This window comes from Cervus canadensis, chromosome 5 (genome assembly GCF_019320065.1).
Source record: "Cervus canadensis isolate Bull #8, Minnesota chromosome 5, ASM1932006v1, whole genome shotgun sequence".
Lineage (NCBI taxonomy): Eukaryota > Metazoa > Chordata > Mammalia > Artiodactyla > Cervidae > Cervus > Cervus canadensis.
Genome location: NC_057390.1, coordinates 83960748 through 83978427, shown reverse-complemented (window position 1 = coordinate 83978427; position 17680 = coordinate 83960748). Strand labels below are relative to the sequence as shown.

Sequence of the window (17680 nt, the reverse complement as noted above, 5' to 3'; positions counted from 1 at the left end):
CTCCCACCCAGCTTTCGTGTCCTCTCCAGGGCCCTGGAGTCAGTCAGGCCATTTATCCTACTTGGTTTAGGTTCAAAAAATATAGTCATTCATTATGGTGATAAACTATAAATTAGGGAAAAGGGAGCAGGGATTCTGATTGGTTAAAAATGAACCCACGCTATGTGTGTGCACGCTCAGCCGTGTCCAACTCCTTCCAACCCCATGGACTGTATGTAGCCTGCCAGGCTCTTCTGTCCATGGGATTTCCCAGGCAAGAGTACTGGAGTGGGTTGCCATTTCCACCTCCAGGGTTTTTCCCAACACAGATATTGAACTCATACCTGCTGTAGCTCTTGTATTGGGAAGTGGATTCTTTACCACTGAGACACTGGGGAAGCAGACTTACACTATATACCTGAATACATGCTCCATGATGTCAAATAAAACATCAGACACTTTTAAAAAGTAAGGTGTTTTTGTTAAACATGAACATACACTTATTTTGTGCATTGTAAATCATCTATTGTAAAACTTTCAGGGGGGAAAAGCCAAAATATGTTATCAATGATTACAGCTACAATGCATGTGTAAGATTACACTTAGAAACCCTGATTCACCACCAACCCCGCCCCCCGCATCTCTAATTTCTCTTTTTGTGGCAATTTAGTCATCAGTGTAACAAACTGCTCCAAAGCATAGTGGTTCCAGACCATAGTTTCTCTCATATTCTCAAGGCTTGGATCCTCAGCTGAACGTGGTCTGTCAGTGGCTGGGGTGAGGTCACCTTCAAGCTTTCCAGGCTGGACATCCAAGGTGTCTCCTTAACTCACAGTGGGGTGCTTAACTGGGATGATGTGGGGCCCAGGACTGGCCCCTCCCTCTGTTAGCTCTTTCTGTGTGGCCTCTCCATGAAGGGAGCTTGCATTCCCCAAAGCATGGTGGACTCCAAGAGGCCCAGATTTCTTCCATGGAGACTGTAAGAGAAGAGCCAAGAAAGCAAAGTGGAAACTAGAAGGCGTCTTTGACGATTTCCTGGGAAATCACACAGGACCACACCCACTGCATTCTCTTGGGTGCACAGGGCCTCCCCAGGTCCAGTCTGGGAAGGATGACGCCCACATTGAACCCTTGGAAGCATAGTTCATTAAGGGGCATCTTTGGAGAGTAGTGACCTCAAAAGCTACTGGTGAAGGACAAGCTAAATAAATTTCAGGGACCACTGCAAAGTGAAAGTGCAGCCCACCCACCTCATTCAAACAGCAGAAAAAGAATTCTTCTTTTCTTCCACATCTCTCTCTACTTGTCATCAAGGTTCATTTGTGATTTAATGGCATTTTCTTGGTCACAAGGATACTTAGGCAAATAAAGACTCAGGTGCCCAGGGCCCTGGTATGCAACTCAGCACGCAGGCCACATTCACCCACTCCGACCCTTCCTGCCCCCAGTCCTGGGTTCTGGGGGTCAGAGGCGCAGTGGTGGATCAGCAAGAGGCAGGAACAAGTGGCAAGAACCCAGGGACGTAGGAAGATAAGACCCCCATAGAGCCCAGGCACCAACCCGCAGTACATACTCCATTTTCCGATCAAATATCACTCAGAAAACACAACTGAAAGATAGATTGTTAAGACTCTCAAGATAACACCTGCAGAGCATTAAACCCCAGGCACGGGGCCCCTCTGAGCTAGGTGCCCAGCAGACATGCCACTGGGGCCAAGGAGAAATGATAGAGCCGGAGCGCCAGCAGCATGAGCAACATGAGCAGACCCCTGCCGTGGGAGGGGAAAGATCCCTCCAGCTTGCCCAGCTAGCCAGGACCCAGACGGTGCTAGCGGAATGAATCAGACTCCACTGAAAAGAATTCTAAGCGATTCTTCCAGCCAAGGGCAAGGACAATACTCATTTAGACTGGGGACTCGACAACGATCAGACTCAAGGATGCCTCCACACACCTGCTGTCAGGGCCCAACTGGGCTTGATGAAAGCAACAGTTAAATCATATTTTTTTTTTTTTTTTTTAAATCCAGGGCTTGATGAAATAATGTACCTGGGAAAGTACTTGCAAATCCAAACAATAAAGAAATGTGAATAGCTTTCTTCAAACAGAGACCATTGCTTCATGTTTTCTATTTCATTAAATGATAAACATTTGGTACTTCTATTTCAGGCAAGATGGAGTAGATGTGCTTCTCCTCGTTCCTGCCAAGGAGAGCCTCCTGCCTGGAGATCAGCGAGAAAACAGACATCGGGAGACTCTGTGAGGCGGAGAGAAGGGCAGACTAGCTGCCTACTCTGGGGCCCAAGGAAGGACATGGCGATGTTTTCCCTGGGTTTTCTTCATGCTTCTTATATCCTGGACGGGGGGCTGGGGAAGTAGGTACCCAGAAGCATCAGTGGACATGGAAAAAGACAAAGAAAAGCCTGTACTTTCAAGCAGTGGACCAGGAATGAGGCAGCCTGGTAAGACAGCAAACTTCCAGACAATAATTATGTGACTCGAAAGAAGCACCGCAGATACAGCCGAGGCACCAACTCCACCTCCATCACAAAGGCCGAGTGGAGAGTCTGCATCTCAGCCTCCCTCCACGACAGGGTGGTGATACAGATGGTGGGGTGGGGAGCAGCGGCGCTCCTCGGCAAGGAGCCCCCTCAAGAATGTCAACAGAGATCACACGGGAGCCTGGACTCTCACCCCCACCCAGCAGTAACCAGGCCCTGCTCCCCTTCCCCACGGGGTGGTCTCAGCGGGGGTTGGGTGGGGAGCTGGGGCATTCACACCCTTCCGGAGGCAATAGGTCTTCACCCTCCACCATGAAGGGTGAAGCCAAGGCATGTCTCCCCTCACCCACCACCACCACCACCCCGCCCCACCCCCAGCCAGGGTGGTGGGGGCAGAGACTTGCTCTCACAGAAGATGTAAATAAGATCCAGAGTCTCATAATACCCCAAAAGTCCAGGTTTCAAACAAACATCCCTCTTCTTTCTAAGAAACAGGAAAAGCTAAATTTGAATGGGAAAAGAATACAGTTGCCAACACTGAGTTGACATGATGTTGGAATTAACTATTAAGGATTTTATAGCAGCCACAAAAAAAAAAAAAAAAAAAAAATGTCTTTCAAGGAGCAATTCTGAATACTCTCCAAAAAATGGAAAAAATAGAAAATCTCAGTAAAGAAATAAAAGATACAGACAAGAACCAAATGGAAAATTTCAAAATGAAAAGTACAATAGCCAAAGCAAAACACTCATTGGATGTATTCAAAAAGCAAAATGGAGAGGGTAGTGAAAAGAATCAGTGAACTTGAACATCAGGTCAGTTCAGTCCCTCAGTCATTTCCGACTCTGCAACACCATAGACTGCAGCACACCAGGTTTCCCTGTTCATCACCAACTCCCCGAGCTTGCTCAAACTCATGTCCATCAAGTTGGTGATGCCATCCAACCATCTCATCCTCTGTCGTCCCACCTTCAATCTTTCCCAGCATCAGGGTCTTTTCCAGTAAGTCAGTTCTTCCAATCAGGTGGCCAAAGTAGAAAACTTGATGATATAAAAATAGAAATAATCCAGTTTGACCATCAGAAAAAGTAGAACACCACCCCCCCCACACACAAAAGCACAGCCTCACAAACCTGTGGGACTATAAGAAAAGATCTAATATTCTTGTCATCAGAGCCCCAGAAGGAGAGGAGAAAGAGGGAGGGGCTGACAAAGTATGTTAAGAAATAATGGCTGAAAATTTTTCTAATTTGGCAAAAGACTTAAACCTACAGAGTCAAGAAGCTGAGACACCTTCAAAATGGAAAAACAAAGAAATCCTTGCCAAGATACATCATGGACACGTTTCTGAAAACAGAAGATACAAAGAACAGGGAGAAAAAGCATCTTATTTACAAAGGAAAAAACAATTTGAGAAACAGCAGATTTCTCATCAGAAACCATAGAGGCTACAGTAAAGTGGCATAGCATGTCAAATGTGGAAAGAATTCTAAACCAGAAGTCTAGATCCAACAAAAACATCTATCAGCAATCAAGAAGATAACAAGACCTTCTCAGACGCAGTGAAACTGAGAGAGCTTGTCACCAGCAGACCTACCCTTAAACAATGTCTAAAGGATGCCCTTGGACAAGAAAGGAAATAATAAAAGAAAGCATATTGGAGGGACTTCCTTGATGGTCCAGGGGCTAAGATTCTGTGCTCCCAACGGAGGGGGCCTGGGTTTGATCCCTGGTCAGGGAATTAGATCCCACGTGCCACAACTAAGACCTGGTGCAGCCAAATAAATGAATATTTTAAAAAGGATGTCCTTAATGGGCCAATGGTTCGGAGTCCATCTGTCAACGTGAGGGGCACAGGTTTGAGCCCTGGTCCAGGAAGATTCCACACGCCTGGGAACAGCTGAGCCCAGGTGCCACAACTACGGAAGCGCATGCCCCTAGAGCGCATGCTCTCCTGCAGAAAAGCCACTGCAATGAGAAACCCGTGCACCGCAACTGGAGAGTAGCCCCCGCCTGCAGCTGCTAAAGAAAGTCCACCTGCCGCAACGAAGACCCAGCACAGCCAACAAATAAATTAAAAAAAAAAAAAAACTGTAAAAAATTTCCTTCAAAAGAAAGAATACTGGAACATCAGGAAGGAAGACTGAACAAGGGAGAAAGTAAAGATGGGGGTAAATGCAACATACCCCTTGTCTTCCTTATCTTCTTGGGCTTTCCAAAAAACAAATGTATGGGTCCTCAAGAGGAACAGGCGAACTGCAGCTGCTGCAGGACTGATCGCACAGATTACCTGTCATTTCATCAGGGTGGAACCTGCACCACCTGCATCCATGTCTCCTCAGCATTTCCTGGGCCACTCACCAAACCCAATTAAGCAGAATTTCTAGAGATGTGGGCCCCAGGACTCTGTCTGTAAAGGTTACCTGCACTAAGAAGTAAACTCCTCAGACCTGAGTTGAACTTCTGTCAATAGAGAGTCAGGCTCAGTCCCTTGGTGTTAATACCTGAGGAAGGGGAAAGCAAAGTGTTTTATAAATTCCCTGCAGGACTGGAACAAATTTCAAGGTTAAAAAAGTAATTGACATCCCACCTGAGGTCAAGGTCACATACCTCTGGATCATCACAGGTACCATTCTAGGGAGTGTGGGCTCACAGAGGCGTCTGTTGTTCTTCTATGCCTCAGCTTCTCCTGTAAAATGGAGGCAGCATCTGTCTCTCCTAACTCATGGGGGCAAAGTGAAGAGCAAAACAGGCAAGCTGTGATGAGCTTGTAAATGATTGTTCTTACCCAGGGTGAACGATTAACCTCCCCTTAGAGAGGGCCATCACTGGAAAACAAGCTCATGGTTACCAGAGGATAAGGAGGTTAGGGGGATAAAACTGAGAGATTGGGACTGACAGGTACACACTAACCTACTGTAGGAGAAGGAAATGGCAACCCACTCCAGTATTCTTGCCTGGAGAATCCCCATGGACAGAGAAACCGTGGGGTCGCAAAGAGCATACAGGACTAAGCAACTAACACGCACGCGTGTGCGCGCGCGCGCACACACACACACACACACACACACATAACAGAAGAAAATGAAAATAAAGACTTAAAAAAAAAAAAAGAAACCTACTGTATAGCACAGGGAACTCTACTCGATACCGGGTAATAGCCTATACAGAAAAGAATCTTAAAGAGTGGATACAAAAAAAAAAAAAAAGAGTGGATACATACTTGTGTATAACTGATTCACTTTGTTGCACACTTGAAACTCACACAGCATTGTAAATCAGTTGTGTGCGTATGTGTGTGTGCACGCACTCACTTGCTAAACGGTGTCGGACTCTTGCAACCTCATGGACTGTAGCCCACCAGGCTCCTCTGTCCATGGGATTCTCCAGGAGTGGGTTGCCATTTCCTTCTCCAGATCTTGCCCCGCAGCTATCTAACCAGGTCTCCTCCCTGCCTCTCCTGCATTGGCAGGCAGATTCTTTACCACTGAGCCACCTGGGAAGCCCCATCAATCAACTGTACTCCAATAAAAATTTTAAAATAGAGAGGGTCATCACGGTTCCCTTTTTGCTTTGAAATGTAATGTATCTGTGCTCTTCGCAAAGACTCCAGGAAAGGCAGAAATGGTTAAGATGAAATGGACCACTTAATTCAACCGGTATAAAGAGTCTGGTTGATGGGCTGCATTGGCATCGAAACAGATGAGGGTCCTGACATCAGCAGCGCTGGGAAGACAGTGTGATCACCATCGGGCTGAAGGTGGGTGCCCAGGACTGCTCCTCCCGGGGCGCCCCCACAGGTCCCCAGCACTCACCTCCCTGAAAATGCAGCCCTAGATCCTGTCACCTCCTCTGGACAGGGACAGCAGTGACATGGGACAGGGGTCAGAGGGCTTGCAGAACCCTCGGGCTATTTCCAGCTGAGAGAAGGTCTACTGTAAATTGTACTTTTTAGGGAAGAGGGATGGTAGAACCTGGGCGTAAAAGCCCCAAGGACTTGGGGGTGGGGGAGATAGAAGGCTGTCAAAGTTTTTTAAAATAAAGCCCGTCCACCAGCCGCCCGCACTGGCGGCTCCTGGGTACCTCCCCGGGTCGGGAAAAGGCAGGGGCCAGAGCGCCGCGGGCGCAGGACGAGTGTCCTCCGAGCGGGCCCCGGCCCCGGCCGGAGCCCCTGACCTGTCGGCGGGACAGGGCGGCAGGGCGCGGCGGGGTGGCCATCCGGGCCGGGCGCGCACGTGGTGCGGGGCAGGCGGGTTCCTCCCCTCTGAAGTCATGGACTTGGCTCACAGTACCGTGGCCAGCGCGCCAATGTGGCTTCGGCCAAAAAGGCGGAAAAAAAAGAAAAGGCGCACAATGTGTTTCTTGTTAGAGACTCGCAACCGGGGCCGCGAGTTTTGCTTTGGGGGCCGTATTATAATATTAAAATGCAGCCTGATTCCGGACAAGCCCGCCCTTGTCGCTGGCCGGAGAGGGTTACCGCGGTTTCCCACGGACGCCGGCGGGCAGCCCGGCGACCGGGGCGCTGCGTGCCGCGAGGGGGGCGCACGGTGGGCGGCGGCCCGGGGTCCGAGCGATGACCCGGGCTCCCCGCGGGGGCCGGACCCCCGCAACGCGCGCCTCTGGGCGGCGCAGACTCGGCGACGCCAGCCCCGCGCCCGCCAGCTCGCGGGCGGCCGGGGGTTGTTTTCCAAGCTCTTATCTCTCGCTCAAGTTAATTTTCTTTTTTAATTTGGTGACCGGAACAAAAGTCACAGGAAAATCCTTTGTGAAAGCCAAACGCGGCCACAAATCGGGGCACCTCACAGCGTTTGTAACTAAATATTTGCCGTGCTGGTAGTTAAATCGGCCCCTCCGCCAAACTTTCCAAACTTTGCTTTCTTTGAACGGGGCTGAAAGGTGATCTCCCTACAAGGAGATCAGACGGTTGAAGGCAATTGGATTTAGCACGCCGTTTTTCCTGGTGCTCTTGAGATCTCTGGGCAAACAGGACCGCGAGCGAATCCTAGAAGGAATTAGGGCCGGGGTGGGGGCAGCGCGGGGGAGGGATGCCCGCTAAGCCACGGTAGTAGCTGAAGCGCTTTGTTAATGCAATTTATTAGCTGTGAGCGACGAGAAATAAGAGGTTAGGCAGGTCTTCAAAACTACCCAAAGGGAGAAAAATAAACATCCCCTTGTTTACTTTTTGTGGTTTGGTTCATTTTCTTCCCCTCTCGTTGCCCCTCATCGAAGGCTGTTTTAAACCCAAATTCGGTTATCTGGTTTCAGAGTAAGGGTTCCCTCTTGCCAAGGTATTAAATAAACAAGCAAAGCAAAAACTTGAATCCTTATGTAACCCAGATGCTGTTTCCTCGAAAACCACAACAAACTCTGCTAAACCAGATAACTGGATCGGCGGGAACAGTCGTGTGTCCCCACCCCACCCCCACCCCCAGGGTCCGCCGAGGACAGCCGTGTTCAGGACCTCCTCTCCAGGGCAGACGATAAATAATTGCTGCTAACACTCTAAGCCGCGGATGCGCACCCCGAGGGATCCGGATCCCATAAACTGTCCGGGAATGTTGGCATCTGGTTCTTAAAATGGAACTTTCCCTAGAGATAAAGCCAGGACCGAGGCGGCGTCTGCATCCTCAGGCCCACTTGGAACTTTTCTGGCCTCTTGATGTTCGCAGCTGAAAGCGCAGCTCTGGAAAGAGGCGACGTCTGCCCGGCTTTGTAGTGGTAATGAGGACGCAGACGCGGGTCGGCGGCGCGCGGAGGCTGGGAGCCGCGAGACCCGGCTGCCCAAACTCCAGCCTCCCGGAGGGCGAAGGGAGGAGGCCGTTTAGGGCAACTGCCCAAGGTTTCGAGGAGGGGCAGTATGGGGGGGCGGGAGGGAGGGGGCCCTGCAAAGGTATTTTGGGGAGTCCAGCATCAAAGTCCTCCTCGCGAGGATCCCAAGGAATAAATCACTCTCGCCCTCCACTGAGACACTTTCTCCCCATCGGCCCTCCCCTAGCGCCGGCCCCACCCTGAGCGCCTCGGTTGCAAAAACAAATAAAATAAAGCAAAACCTTTTGCTTTGGCAACCTCTAAGCCACATGACGCCTCCTCTGCACAAGGAAGATTTCTTTCTTCTCCCTCTCCTGGCTTTTCGTGTGTGTGTGTGTTTTTGTTTTTGTTTTCTTCTCTCCCAACCAGCCCCCCTTTTCTTTTCTTCTCGGTCCTCGGTCCTCCTTCCTTGCCCCAAATCGCTGGAAACTTAAGACGCGCGGCGGCTGCAGGTGCGCGCGGGCCGGGCGGCGGGGCCGGGGCGCGCCGGGGCCGGCCGGGCCTCGCAGGCATTGATCAGCTGGGCGCGCGCGCTGAGTGACGGCGCGGTTGCCATGGCAGCCGCCTGAGCGGCGCCGCGAGGACAAGGCGGCCGGGCGGCGTGAATGGGCGGCGTCACGCGCCTGGCGCCAGAGAGTCTGCTCCCGGGCTCCGGCCCCGGCCCCGCCGCGGCCCGGCCCGCGCGCCGCCGCCGCCGCCGCCGCGCATTCATCACCTGTCAGGGCTCGCTCGGGGGGTCACGGGCTGGATGGACGCAGCTGGGAGAACAAAACCGGGGGGAAGAGAGGCGAGCGCTCCCCAGCGCGCCAGATGTGCCAGGAGGACCTTGAGACACCCCCTCCTCCGCACCCCCCCCGCCCCCCGCCTTCCCGCAGGCTCCTCCCGCCCCCAGTTGCATCACGCGGGGCGGGGGGTGGGGGGTGGAATTGCAAAGGCTGTCCCGCCAGCCTGGCGCGCCCGGCCCGGAGCTGCTTCTCATTACCGCGAGGGGCCAGTCGCCCTGGGAGCCGGCGGCGGGGCCCAGGGTGGAGACCGAGGGAGTGAAGCCCTGGAACCAGGTTAGGCGACCTTCCCGGGCCGGCGTGTGACTTTAAGTAGAGGAGGGGGGGCATGCATCTCCACCCCCCCCACCCCCCCACCGGAAACCATTCACACCTTCCCACCACCCACGGATCTAGCAGATCCAGGGCCCATCTGCAGCTTTAGAGGCCTCAAATTGAAGCCCACGGAGACGCCAATGGACAGATTTTTTTTTTGTAACCCACCTCGAAAATGCTCCAACACCGTTTTCCCGATGAAAACAATTTTAAAGGTAATGTCGTATTGGGCTTGCTGAGACAGAACGTACTAGGAACTCAGGCCTTTAAAAAAGAAAAATCATGAACTTAGCCTCATAGTCCCCTTAAGTTGACCTTTAAATTAATATAGAACTGGTTGGCCTGCCAGTCGAACCGAATTCCACTCATCCAGGCTGAGTGGACTCTGACATGGCCGATAGAGGAAGAAACACCAGAAAACTTTAACCATATTTAGCAGCTTTACTGCATCAGGGTACACAGATGAGCCTGGGAGAAGGCAGTGCCTTAATCAACTTTACGAGTGTGTAAAGTAATCCCGCACAGCGCTCATTAGGAAGCAGCCCGGAGCCCGGCTGGAGGGATAATGAGGCTGGCACGGATGTTAACATACGGTGTCCTTGGAAAAAGCTAGGAATGCGTCAGTATCTCAGAGCTGCAATGTCCAAGAATCACAAGTAATAATTTGAGAATCCCAAAGATGTTTGTTTACATTGGCTATTATTGTAAAATAGTCAAAGTATAACATCATGAACCAAAATAGTGTCAAAACAAAATCTGTTCCACTGTGGCACGTATGTGACAGAAACACATGCACACGAAGTACATCAAAAGGTTCGAACTGTGGGGGCTCGGGGATGAAATCATTTCCAGACTTAATATCAGAGGAGAGGTGGGGACTCCACTGCTGTTCGCAAAGAAGTCGCAGACAGCATTTGCTGGGCAGGCCCTGAGCAGATTTCCCGCTGGTCAGGAAACCATCAGCTCCATCCTCCCACCTGAGATGGCTGGATTTTTGGAAGGTGATATCTACCCTAGCGCCACCAACTTTTCCTCCCTCGAGAGCAGCCGAAGTGCAGGCACAGGGCTGTAGCTGGTGTCCAGGACCAGACCGGCTGGCCCACCAGCTGAGGAATTAATCATTAATTGAAGGAAAATATACTGTTTCCCCATTATTAAGCTTTACTTTTTCTCCAGTTCTGCCCTCTTTCTCCTTCTTAAAGGCCGAGGAGATACAGACTGAGATAAAAAAGTAAACAAGATACTTAAAAATAGAATGCTTTTTCAGACCTTCTAGTTTATTGTATTCTAGAAAAATGATTTTCAAAACACACAAGTAATTTACTGTAGTCTTCCCTTAAGCTAGAATTACGTGTAAATTCACTGAAAAGGATTTGAGTAAATAACTGCAAACCGTTTTGTATTTAGACCTCAGGAATGAGTTCTTAAAAGATTTCTAGAAAGAAAACAAAAGGTGGGGGCGGAGGACACAACCTGAAGCTCCCTCCAGTGCTAGTGCTGAAAAGATTCCCAACCTGGTACCTGATAGATTTTCTTTTTAACAGTGTGAAGATAGTGACCGTGGCTGGGGCCACCTACCTGTACAAAACTTTAAAAATACAGCAGGCGCTGAAATGTGACACCAGAAATCACTCTGTGCATAGCTAGTCACTTTCCTTTGCCACCTACACTGCAGAGCGGACCAGCAGCCTCTCAAGGGTAGTGTATGTAAATACAGCTTCAATATGCAAATACTCCTAATGATTTCCGATTGATAGCTTTACTACAATAGCCCTTCCCAGTGCTAGAGAGGGAACCCAGGAAGGGTCCCGTGTCTCGAGCTCCTTAGCGATCAGCACGGTTATTCAGTAAGTACTCATTTCACAGAGTTTACAATACTGCCTCCTGCGTTGCTCCGGGTTGCACGATCCCACGCTTAAACCTGTCGTTGAAATGCGCGCGCGTGGGTGTTTTGGGGTTTGTTTTTGTTTTTACAAAGCTTTTCCTGATCTTAAGAGGCCGATCTCACTCTACAAACAGCAGTTGTCGATGGCAAACTTATTTGCGTTTTCCCCTTTTTCGGAAATGCTTTTTATAACGTCTTGATGACTTTCCGGGAGGCGCGGGGAACCGTGGTGGCTTTCCCCCTCTGCCGTGCAGACTCCGCCGGTGGTGCTGTGATCTTAGTGATGCTGAAAGCTTGGAGGTGTAGCAGCCTCCATCGGGGGGGGGCACCTTTAGGGAGAGGGTCCCGCCTAGTGATCGGGATTGGAATTGGGGTGCACGCTTACGTTCCCGGGGTGTCCCCGCCCCCACCGCGTCCGCGCCCCCCTGCTCCCGGTGCTCGGCCCTCACCCGGCCCCTGCCCACCCCCAAGTCCCCCCGGGCCCCGCGCTCACTGTACTCTATTTACCACCGCAGCTGGTCTGGCGCCCGTCCCGCCCACCCCCACGGCGATTGGCTGAGAACGCGGAAGGACCGAGCGCTCGCCTCGCGCCTGCTCCTGCCAATGGGCGCGCCCGCCTGGCCTGATGGACGCGCCTCCTTCCACCAATGGGGGCTCGGGAAAGCCAGGTCGTGTGGCCCCGGCGAGCGCGTATAAAAGCCTCCGGGCCGGGCTCCCCGCTTCATTCTGAGCCGAGCGCGGTGCCGAGCGCAGCGAGCTCTGTAGGCGGCGGCGGCGGCAGCGGCGGCGGCGGCGGCGGCGGCGGCGGCCTGAGCTTCGGGGCAGCCCGCTTCCTTCCTCCCAATCGCTTCGCTTCCCTTCCCCGCGGTCAGTATGAAAGCCTTCAGTCCAGTGAGGTCCGTTAGGAAAAACAGCCTTTCGGACCACGGCCTCGGCATCTCCCGGAGCAAAACCCCGGTGGACGACCCGATGAGCCTGCTGTACAACATGAACGACTGCTACTCCAAGCTCAAGGAGCTGGTGCCCAGCATCCCGCAAAACAAGAAGGTGAGCAAGATGGAAATCCTGCAGCACGTCATCGATTACATCTTGGACTTGCAGATCGCGCTGGACTCGCACCCCACCATCGTCAGCCTGCACCACCAGCGACCCGGACAGAGCCAGGCGTCTAGGACGCCGCTCACCACCCTCAACACCGACATCAGCATCCTGTCCTTGCAGGTAAGACCCGCTCCCCCCAGCGATGCTCTGGTAGAGCCGTTGTCAGGCGGCGGGCCCAAGTCGCTGACTTACAGATGGGCTAATAACTTTATCATCACTATCCCTGTTATTGTCATTTAAAAAAAAAAAACAAATCTGCTGTGGAAGGAGTCGTGTGCGTGAAATTGTTAAGTTATGACATGTTAATGCCTTTGAGTCTGAATTCAACATAAACGTGGGTTATTGGAACTTGCTGTTCAAAATAAAACTATTTTTTTTTAAAGGTTCTTTCTCCTTAAGGTTGTCTAACGTCTCGTGCCTTTCCCCCCCTTTCTCTCGCAGGCTTCTGAATTCCCTTCTGAGTTAATGTCAAATGACAGCAAAGCGCTCTGTGGCTGAATAAATGGTGAGTGTCTGCTTGTGTCCCCCGTTGATGAACTGGCGCTTGGAGTGTGTGTGTGCGCGCGTGGGTACTTGCGTGTCTGTAAAATTGGGGGATTTGGTAAGTGAACGTGTACTTCGTTATGTTGCATGCAGTACATTGTTTACACGTACTAGACATGAAGGGCCATCTAGTTCCTGTTACTCAAAATCCCAGAACGTTTTTCTTTAAAAAAAAAAAAAAAATCAATGCCTGTAACTTACTCCCAAGGTGGTGAAGGGGAATACATACTGGCTTCTTGTGCGCCTGTAACATGCCCCGGCTGTTTTCTGCTATTGCTCTGGTACTATGAAGTACTAACCTCCATATAATTAATCTTATCACCGCAAATTCCATAGGGATCCTCCTTCCCCAAAACTCCAGCCCCCTGGGATTCGGCTAGCTGAGCATTGCTACCCTGTGTCTCAGACCCTGTGATGTGGGATTCCGACTTCCCTATCTGTTAACTAAAGGGCTGTTTTCAATCAAATAATTGTTACAAGAAGCAGACTGGCGCCTGTAAGCACTGCCGTTGGAGATCCAAATAGGAGATTGCGTTGGGAAGTTTTCCCCTGAGCCTCTGCTATTTTCATGTTTAATTTGCGCTGTCCAGGCCGAGTGTGTGCGCTGCATCTGGACGCCAGGGTTTGCCCAATGTTTGAGTGTTTGGTTAAATGTTCAAACTGCGGCTTCCTCCAGGCGCCAGTCTGCCTGCCTCTGCCCTTAGGTTAAAACCTCCTAAACAGTCCTTTCTCTCCCGATCTCTTGCAGGTGTTCATGACTTTTTTTTTCCCCTTTGCACAACAACAACAACAAATCCACAGGCTCTTTTAAGGCGCTGAACTTACTTTTCAACCATTTCACAAGGAGGACAACAAGTCAAATGGACCTTAAAAAAAAGAAAAAAGGAAGGAAAACTTAAGAATGATCAACTTCCCCAGGGTGTTTTCTGACCTGGACTGTGATATTAGTTATTTATGAAAAAGACTTTTAAATGCCCTTTCTGCAGTTGGAAGGTTTTCTTTATATACTATTCCCACCATGGGGAGCGAAAACGTTAAAATCACAAGGAATTGCCCAATTTAAGCAGACTTTGCCTTTTTTCAAAGGTGGAGCGTGAATACCAGAAGGATCCAGTATTCAGTTACTTAAATGAAGTCTTTTGGTCAGAAATTACCTTTTTGACGCAAGCCTACTGAATGCTGTGTATATATTTATATATAAATATATATATATTGAGTGAAACCTTGTGAACTCTTTAATTAGAGTTTTCTTGTATAGTGGCAGAAATGTACATTTCTGCATATAAAGTGTAATGATGTACTTATTCATGCTAAACTTTTTATAAAAGTTTAGTTGTAAACTTAACCCTTTTATACAAAATAAATCAAGTGTGTTTATTGAATGGTGATTGCCTGCTTTATTTCAGAGGACCAGTGCTTTGATTTTTATGCCATGTTATAACTGAACCCAAATAAATACAAGTTCAAATTTATGTAGACTGTATAAGATTATAATAAAACATGTCTGAAGTCAATGCCTGAATTCTGAATGATTTTTAAGATTCTGTCTCTATCTCGCCATTTTATTTAATCCCTCCTCCTTCATCGCTTCTACCACCCCTAAGTCTTGGAATCTGCAGTGCAGAGAAGGCCCTTATCAGATAGATGTGTGGTCAGGGCTAGCACTCTGGGGCAAAGGGCTGTTGCTGCTTTTTAGGGGAGCTGACCGTGCTGGGGAATCTGTAAACCCAGAAGTTTCTCTTAGTCTGTCAAGGAAAAAGTTCTGTGCCTTGGGGTGGGGTTTCCAACCCAAGAGTTACTGTGGTGGGGACTCCTAGCACTTTAGATGACGGTTCAAATAAATGTGGAATCTGGAGGACGAGTTGTCCGAGTGGATAAGACACTTCTGCAGCAGATGAAACTGCTGTTAATCAGGAAAGAACACTTTAGATGACGGTTCAAATAAATGTGGAATCTGGAGGACGAGTTGTCCGAGTGGATAAGACACTTCTGCAGCAGATGAAACTGCTGTTAATCAGGAAAGAAAAGAATCCACAGAATTTCCGAACCTGATTTTAAGATTTAGAGGTGGGACCAAAAAAAAACCCTCCATGCTACTGGTTGCTCCTAAGGCCCCTTGGCCCTGGGGATGAAGCTGTAATATGGCCGCGAGCTCCCTCCTGCACCTGTAGCTCAACCAGCCTGGGGAGGAGGCTTGGGCCCTGCCGGGGCTCCGAGACAGGTTTCTGTTTAAATCTTTAAATCGCCCTTCATCCTTGGCTGCGCTTGGACTGCGCAGGGAAGGATCTGAGTGCTGTGTCCACCGCATCCCTCACGTGGCAACGTTGGGACCGGCTTCAAAATGCAGAGCTAGTGTAGGTACGTGTTTACAATTCATCTGTATCCCCGTATATTGATACTACCTTCTCATGTTGGAAGACACTTCCGCCGGGGCGTGTGGCTTGAGGGTGGGGGTGGGATGCTCGGAAGGCCGGTTCGGGGTGGACGGGACCTGGAGAAGGAGCTGGGAAGATGGGCCGGTGAGGATGGGGCGCGGGGCGGGGGGTGGTCTCACCTGGGGCCACCGTCTCAGGCCCAGCCAAACAGGTGTTCGGGTGGCGCCGGCGAGTCTGCCCCGGGCGACTGCCGCGTTTCCGGGCCCGACACGAAATCCATCGCGGCCCGAGCGCGGGGCGGGGGCGGGGGCCCCGGCAGTCCCAGCTTCGCCGGGTTCCTGCACCCGTCCAGGGCGGGGGGATTGGGGTGGGCGTGCAGCCGCCCGGGCCAGCTCTGCTCCTCACCCGCGCTCTGCGCATCGTCCCCGCCCCCGGGCCGCATCCTCGTCCGCAGGTGGGCAGGTCCTTGGATCCGGGGGCCGTCGCCGTTGTCGTGGATCATCATATCCCCGGGCTCCGGTGGCGGGCCCCTTGCGGAGCCGGTTATCCCCACCGTGGCCGCCCTTCAGGACTGGACCCGGCCGTCGGTCCACCCGTCCTCCGCCCCTCCAGCGCCCGGCACGACGGGCCACCCCGCGTGAGGCTGCACCTGGGAGCGGCGAGGGGGGGAAGCGCCAGGCCAGGTTGCTGCCCACCCGCGTCCTTTCCTTCTGGGGGGGCGAGGAGCGCAGATCCCAGGTTCGGTGCCCCGCCCGCGGTCGGCTCGGACCGAGACCGTGTCTGACCCGGACCGAGGGGTCCCCCGCGCGAGGGCTCCCTGGTCTTGCGGGGGAAGCGTGGGGTGGGCCGGGCCCGCACCGTCGGTAGGAGTTGCGGGCCGTTCGCGCCTTTCGATCGACGACCTAAGGGAGCAGCCGCGTCCGGGAAACGGGCGCCCTTCCGAGGGGACTTGGGGCGCCGGAGCCTGGCTAGCCTTTTCGGGTCCGGCCGGTGGAGGCCGGGCGCCACCTGCTGGCCACCGCGAAGAGGGCAGTTCGCGAGCGGTGGTCCTCTCGGGCGAAGGGCTTTGAGGCTTAGATGCGGTGTTAGCATCAGGGAGATGTAGCCTTTTGAAAATGAAGGATGGTGTTCTGCAAGCTTACTTCTCCAGCACATGTACAGTGGAAACCACATGCGACTCATTTCATCTTTACTACTTCATAATTTGGATAAGATCCCTTTTGCAAACTAGTATCTACCACCAACTCGACACCAGGATTTTTTTTTAAAGTATCAGATGTGATCCTTGGCCTCAAATAGATGATAAGGGGATTGTGGAGAAAAATGAATTGTGAAGTCCAACGAAAGCCCGAACGTTCTCCCTTCTCTTACCTTAAGCTTCTGTTTAACTGAATTTTTTTCTTTTCTTTCTGAATTATTTAAGCACTTTAGCCAGAATCTTCAATGCTGTGTTAAAGGAATAGGGGTGAGTGAAAGTGGGTATTCTTGTCATATCCTGGCCCTTGGAGCACAGGTCACCCTCCATCCCTTATGGATGACCTGGCTGTATGTTGTAATACATAGTCTTTATCCATTTTAGGAAGAACCCTTCCATTGTTATGGATTTCTTGAGAATTTTAAATCATAATTTGGGTGTTGAATTTGGTAAAATACTTTTACCATATTTATTGATATTATTTCTCTAGTACATGATACCGATTTTTCTGATGCGAACTACTCTTTCATTTCTGCAATTAATCCTACCTGAACATGTATTGTTCTTTTTATAGACATTATTGCATTCTATCAGCCAATATTTTGCTTGGAATTTTTGAGAATGAAATAGAGCTGTGGTATTTTGTGCAGACCTTATCTAATTTTGGAATCAAGGTCACACTAACCTCAAACAGTAAATGTCAGTTTACATTTACTCTTAGTCCTCAAAGCCATGGATAAATCCTCAGAGGTTGGCAGACGTAAATCCTCCATCCTGTGGAAACTGGGTTCAGAGAGGTGACTTGAGTGAGGTAGGACACATAGCCGTTTGCAGACAGGGCGACTCGGCCCCATGTCCTACTGGAGTGGAGAAGGGGCTTCTGAATTTAAAAGGAAATAGCATTCTTGTCCATAAAAAGTTGTACCATGGAGCTTTTCTTTAAAAAAATATTTCAGCGTTAATTACTTATGGGGCTTGCTCTCCACAGTGTGGGCACGCGGCTCCAGGACCACTTGGAAAGTCAGTAGCCTGACTCACCACCCACCCTCCCCTTCTGTCCTGGTGGGAAGGCACCTCCAGGCCCGGAGTATCTTTGTTCTGGTTGATGACACTGCCCGAGACTTTGGCTGTCTTTCCGGTTCATCATAAAGATCATCTGAGACAGAGGCCGTGAGATGGGTTGAGAAGCTCAGTGGCAGG

General features: G+C 50.9%; 1 protein-coding gene and 1 long non-coding RNA gene across 8 annotated transcripts; one reads left to right on the top strand and one right to left on the bottom strand.

Annotated features, from left to right (window-relative positions):
- Window positions 1-430: 430 nt before the first annotated feature.
- On the bottom strand, window positions 431-9638 carry LOC122442096. Of its 7 annotated transcripts, none has more exons than XR_006269543.1 (4): window positions 8527-9166; window positions 5067-5198; window positions 4900-4980; window positions 431-956 (listed from the first exon to the last, which is right to left on the bottom strand). It is a non-coding gene; the product is annotated as an uncharacterized LOC122442096 (long non-coding RNA). The 7 variants fall into 7 exon arrangements; XR_006269541.1 differs by having other exon boundaries at window positions 5067-5194; window positions 8527-9164; XR_006269544.1 differs by lacking the exon at window positions 8527-9166 and adding an exon at window positions 6292-8503 and having other exon boundaries at window positions 5067-5194.
- Window positions 9639-11029: 1391 nt separating this feature from the next.
- ID2 (inhibitor of DNA binding 2) lies at window positions 11030-14424 on the top strand. Its single transcript, XM_043469424.1, has 4 exons — window positions 11030-11228; window positions 11782-12487; window positions 12809-12872; window positions 13659-14424. Exons 2-3 carry the CDS (start codon window positions 12140-12142, stop codon window positions 12863-12865), a joined length of 405 nt encoding a protein of 134 aa, XP_043325359.1. The 5' UTR covers window positions 11030-11228; window positions 11782-12139; the 3' UTR covers window positions 12866-12872; window positions 13659-14424.
- The last annotated feature ends 3256 nt before the right edge of the window (window positions 14425-17680 follow it).

Bases quoted from the DNA above. Each gene is read 5' to 3' on its own strand.
- ID2 (XM_043469424.1), top strand. From the start codon at position 12,140: ATGAAAGCCTTCAGTCCAGTGAGGTCCGTTAGGAAAAACAGCCTTTCG. The intron at 12,488-12,808 runs GTAAGACCCGCT...TTTCTCTCGCAG, and splicing joins TCAGCATCCTGTCCTTGCAG to GCTTCTGAATTCCCTTCTGA.